Consider the following 6,000-nt stretch of genomic DNA (forward strand, 5'->3'; position numbering starts at 1 on the left):
CTGCTCACGTGATTCCTTCCTCCTTCAGCCCAGCAGGACTCTGCAGAGGAGGGTAAGCCGCTTTGAGTTCATTCTGCTTTTTTAGTGAGACAGTGTGTAAGCAGAGCTGCTGGGGTCGCCTTTGCAGAGGAGGCTTTAGCTGCTTTGAGTTCATTCATTCATTCATTCATTCATGAGAGAGTGAGTGTAAGCAGAGCTGCTGGGGTTGCCTTTGCAGAGGAAGTTTTAGCTGCCTTGAGTTCATTCTGCTTTCCATTTCATTCAGGGGTTTCTGTGTATGTGTGTGCTGCTTTGAGTTCATTCTGTTTTATTTTCATTGGGGGAGTGGGTAGGTGGGGCTGTGTGTGTATGTGTGCTGCTTTGAGTTCATTCTGCTTTCTTTTCATGGGGTGGGTGAGGCTGTGTGTGTGTGTTGCTTTCATTCTTTTGTTGACTGAAGTTGACATTGTTATGGTTCCCACAGCTTTTGAAAGCTGATTGGTTCTGTGTTAGTTAAATATATCAGTTATGGTTATTTGTATTAGTCAATCATTAATTGCAGAGTTGTTGATTTTATAATAAAACCATTTAACATCTTAACTATTTTCTTTGTGCTTTTGAAGCAATTTTTCTCCAGGTAGGCTTGCCAGCTCTGAGTTGAGAAATACCTGGAGATTTTTGGGGTGGAGCCTGAGGGGGGAGGTGTTGCCTTCTGACACACTTCCGGTGATGTCAGGTGGTGTGGCATACGCAAATCAGTTATGCCAATGACACACTTCCGGTGATGCCAAGGGGTGTGGCATATGCTAATGAGTCATGCTAATGAGTTATGCTAATGTTCCTGCAGCTCCTTTTCTATGAAATGACCCCTCCTATAACAATGCCGTTTTATTTACAATAGACCCTACCAACTATTGAGGCAGAAGCAGATCAGAATGGGGGGCCAAACTCACCCACATCTTTGGTGACTTGGTGCCAGCTTACAAATTGCAAAGACATTTTTCAGCCAGTCTTAGAATGAGACACAAACCTGCTGCTTTTGGAACCAATTCTGTGATTTTTACTCAGGGAAACATCCCACTGCAGTATATAAAAGAGGCGAATTCTTCTGAATGATAAAGAAGGAAGAATTGGCTAGCTTTATGGACTGCTCTCTGACATTCAATCCCCTCTACCAGAAATAACATCATGAATTTAATTTTAAAAGGATTACCATGATTATCACTTTTATTTTCAAAGCCTTATGAAATTAATCAATATTTTGCATTAGAGAGAACTGCTGAATTTCTTATGCACTTGATTAATGCATTATTATCATCTCAGTAATTAAAAGGAACAGGGTTATACACAATCAGCATGTACGTCTTACTCAGCACCTTTGGCAGTTGCCTGAAGAAATTAAGCCCATTAATCATTTTAACCACAAAGAAAAGTAAGGGGGGGGGTAGGTTGAGGGGGAAAAGAAAGCTCTGTTGGATAGAGGGAGCAATGTTCTGTGCCAATATCCAAAAAAACATCCATCTATACTCCAATATGGAAAACATTAATCTCAAAAAGGAAAAGTATGAGTGTGAAGCCAACATTATAAATTAATATTCTCCTCTTATAATGTTCTGGAGTTACTTCCATTTCATCACTGGATACTGTATCATATCCTTATCAATTACTTTGAGCAAGTAAGCCTGAAACTACCCTATGCACATATATTATGCTTTTGTAATCTTTAAATTGTAAAATAAACATAATATGCAAGACAAACTAAATTAGGCATGAACAGCTTGCTAAAAACAGAAGTATAATTTCTATAGCCATTGGGAGAGACCAAAGTATTTCAGATATATCATTTCAGTAACCCTTACAACAGCCCTATTAAGATTCTCAGTGTTGTTCCCATACTGCAGATGGAGAAGAGAGAGAACTGGAGAGTGTGATTTCTCTAAAATCACAGTAGTTCATTGTTAAGGTATGATATGAACTGGGAACTTCTATGTTCAGAGCCACCCCACCACTTTCTCTCTACACCAGAAATAGTGGATTGCATTGTAACCCTCACATTATTTCCTGTGGCTCTGTACCATCACCTTGGGGGGGAGGGGCTTGCAGCACTCACATATAATAAAAGAAAAAAGAACTTCTCCAGCTAAAGAATATGAGATTAACACCTCCAGAGAATATAAAAGTGATTGGACTCTAAAAATTCACATCTAATGATTACAGAACTTTTACTTTTTAAAATACTCAAATCATGATAGAATCCCCACACGATAATCTTTGCCATACCATTCAGCCATTTATTGAACATTGATCTGATGCCTTTAATTTAAAACAGAATATAATATTAAGAAACTCCTTCCTATCAAAGTGCTCTTCTACCTCCCCATATGTTCTATCTTGAGTATCAATCCTGAGTTATCTTTTAACTTGAGACTCCAAGAACTGCATGCGCAAACCATATGCTCAACCACCTTTATGTGGATGCCCTCATTAAAGCCAAGTGCTCCCTTGCTCAGGTTTATCCTTTAATATGAAATTTATATTAGAAGAATAATCCTCCCAGAAAGGGGTTTATAATGCAATCATCAGCACAGCAGCAGTTATCAAGCTTAACCGCATACAGTATTAGCAGGATTTAGAAGTATTTCTAGCTACTGTGGCAAAGTGGATTTGTCATAAATCTACCCCCCCCCCAAATCACATACGTGCACTTCATTTAGTCATTTTTTGTCCTTGTCCTTGCATAGCCTTTTCTTGCTACCAAAGGTAGGTACGATAGTGATGGGACCTATGTTATTCAGTATTGCAAAGAGACTGTATTAGCATGGTCTTAACTCGTAAATCTACTTGCATGAAAGAGGAGAAACTTTTTGTTCTTTGTGGGTTTTTTTTTTTTTACCAGTTACCAAGGTCAGAAATCCTGTCTTCGTACATAGCTGAACACACTTCACTAGCTGACAGCTAGCCACAGAAGGCCAATAAAGCTGCCAGTTCTCTTTAAATGGCTCCGCAACGCCTGCCAGCAAACTTGATCACTTGACTGGCTAACCTGGAAATACTTCAGCACCAGAGACAGCTCCATAGACACTGCAAGGAAATGCAGGCGCACCCAGAATTTTTGTAGCATCATACAAATTGAATTAACCTAATCCTTGTCACACAGCTACAAATCACGGTCATCCTACCTAAACAGCTTCTGTTTATCTAAACTGATTATCTAAAGGTTGTAGTCAATACAGTGTAATCTATATACACTTTCCATAGCTTGCCTCCCAGCTCCTGAGTGTTAACACTTTCCAAGGCAGTTGTTTATTCATGAATTAGTGTAAAATCAGACAAAGGATGTTAATTATAGGGATGGGATGGGAAAGAGGGAATTACACTTATCTTCTTGTCCGTTCCTACCCTGTGGAAAGTCATACTCAAATCAGAAAAAAACCCCTGTACTGTTTACAGTCCAAGAGAACACAAGGAAGGAGGGAACAGGACAAAGGCATGGGGTATGTGTATGTGGAGCAGGAGTAAGAAAGCTTTCATGGCAAATTGTTCTTTCTATCTTATATGTTTTTAATTCACATATCTTAGGAAAAGGATAGTATTTAATAAGTGCCAACAAAAATCACTTGCACATGTGAAATTCTGTTTGTTTTGCAATTCCATGCTTTTGACCATCTAAAATGGGGGAAGCAGTTCCAAGCTAATAGGTTTTTAAAAAAAAAAATCCAAAATCCAATAGGAAGGGAAAGCTTTTACTGAAAAATGTGCTTTCTCAGACTGCCATCTAGTGGACAAGGCCTGGAGTAGTCTAGATAATCAAAACCAATACTTTCACTTTTCAAAGAAAGTATCCCAAGATTTTGAATGGTAAACGATTCTGAATCAATTTAATTTAGATTTTCCTCCTTTCTATTCTTTTTTTCCTGTGAAACCTTAACTAGGCTTTACCTGTTTTAGAAGACAGTGGGTGTTTCCTCCTTGTTTCTTCCAGTTCATTCTTAGCAAGAGAAAAAAAAAACATGGGGCTCCTTTAAAGGATGTTTATGCTTTTCTCCTTGTTAGACACCCCCCCTCTTAAGCTGCCTCACAAAAAATACTCCTTCGACCAAGAAACAAGCAAGGGGAAAGAAAACCCCACAACTTATTTGCAAAGTCTTTGACAACAGGGGCGTCAAGTGAGTGAAACAGGAAGGAATTGTCTTCCCCTCCCCCTTCCTTATGTTCCAAGCAATCATCAGTTTGTGATTATTATTAGTGACTTCTATAATTAAGGCTGAACACAGCTGTTGGTCTGATGGGAACTTCAGAAGAGAAAACAATTCTGAGAAATATATATTCTTTGTGATGTAGTGAAGCAGATTCAGTCAGTTAAAGTCCTGATGCCTTTCTCCCAAGTTCCTGGCTTCTATATCTTAAAATATGTATTTCCCAAACAACCAAAAGAAATACTACGAGACTGCTTTAAAGAAGTACAACCCAAATAATATGTTGTTATCCCCAGCGAAGCCTAGCAGTGATGATGAACCAGACACACATACACACCCAAGCTCTCCACTTCCCATTAAAACTATAAGGAATCATTAGTCTAAAGGGACTGGAACTTTTTTCTTGAGATCATCAGCCAGCAATGTGCCCTGGATGAGTCACTGGTTACTAAGGCAATATGCAAATACAAACCCTTTGAAATCTCTACTCCCAACAGTGGAAAGGAAGGATTGGGGTGGGTGGGGGGGGAGAAACTTAAAACGTGTTTGCTCAAGTTTACACTTTAGCATCTTCTAAAAGCTTCATATAGCTGTTCAGATTCTTTGATGTTTATTTCTTGACAGGTTTTTTTTTTAATAGAAAGAGGAGGAATGACAGGTAAGGGATCCAGGTAAGGTTTGAGCAAGAAAAAGTTCTTCTCCGAAGGAAAAGTTCCTTTCCAAATGATCTATCCTTTCTGACATCCCAATTCCTGCGACTGCTTACCTGCTACTGAGTCTGGGTAGGGGCCAAACTACCAAGTGGAATTGACTTGTGAGCTCCTCCGACATGACCAAAAGATAAATACTAAAACAGGCACGCATGTGGGGTGATAAGGAGTAAGCGCAGAGGGAGAAAGACTTCAACCCAAACCCCCCACCCCCTTGCACACACCCCATTTGCTCCTGCGAGAAAGAGAACTGGCCTCCGAGGGGCCGGGGAGGCCAAGGCGATGGCTCTCTTGGAACCTGCCTCTCCCAGACATGCACGCGGTCCCTTGGGCAGGCTGGAGAGGCGACGCAAACGCGCCCGGCTAGGATTTCAGAGTTGTGCAGGGGGGAGACGAAGCGTAAGGACACACGCACGCACACACACACAGCCCGCCACCCGCGACGAAGAGAAAGCGGACTCCGGCGGCCGGGCGGAGAAGGCAGTCCCGCGCCCCCAGCGCAATCCCCCCGCTCCCGCACCCGCACCCGCGCCGGCCGGCTTACATCCTCCTCCTCGCAGTCGCTCCGCCGCGCCTGGTACTGGAAGCGGGGCCGGGAGCCGTCGGCTTGCGATGGACGCGAGCTCTTCCCGGCGCCGGCCGCCGCGCTCGCTGCCGCCGGGTCCTCCTCGGCGCATTGGGGCCCCAGCAGGTGGCTGGCCTCCGGGGCCGCGGGGAAGGAGCGGGAGGTGTTGATCTTGCCGCTGAACCGCTGGTACAAGGAAGCCATGCGGCCGGCCCGGGCGGGGGGCTTCGGCAGGGGCCGCGGCTCTTCTGCCCCGGGCAGGCGCTTGGCGGGGCTGGCCCCTCGGACGCCGCCGCCTCTTCGGCCCCCCCTCGAATTGGACTGCCCACTCCGAGTCAAGCCCTCCTCGGGAGCATCTCCGTGGCGGCGGAGAGGCGCCCTTGCGCTCGCTCTTTCTTCAACACCACAAGGAAGGGGGAAACCGGAGGGGATGGGATCACCCAAACACGAGCCGGGCGGCGTTGCACGATCCAGAGGAGACGCGGCGTCGACTCGTCGGGCCCCCGGACAAAAAACTCTCCCCAGATGGCGGTGCCTGGCGGGATCGGTG

The 6,000-nt window shown here is 44.0% G+C and overlaps 1 protein-coding gene across 2 annotated transcripts in view; it reads right to left on the reverse strand.

Annotated features, from left to right (window-relative positions):
• DPP6 (dipeptidyl peptidase like 6) overlaps nucleotides 1-5,654 on the reverse strand; it is a 496,940-nt gene extending 491,286 nt beyond the window's left edge. For both annotated transcript variants that reach the window (XM_054991455.1, XM_054991456.1), the window contains exon 1: nucleotides 5,430-5,654. In XM_054991455.1, coding sequence (XP_054847430.1) covers nucleotides 5,430-5,654 — 225 coding nt within the window. The remainder of the gene's footprint in view (nucleotides 1-5,429) is intronic.
• Nucleotides 5,655-6,000: the final 346 nt, after the last annotated feature.

The sequence above is a fragment of the Eublepharis macularius genome, chromosome 11 (assembly GCF_028583425.1).
Source record: "Eublepharis macularius isolate TG4126 chromosome 11, MPM_Emac_v1.0, whole genome shotgun sequence".
Lineage (NCBI taxonomy): Eukaryota > Metazoa > Chordata > Lepidosauria > Squamata > Eublepharidae > Eublepharis > Eublepharis macularius.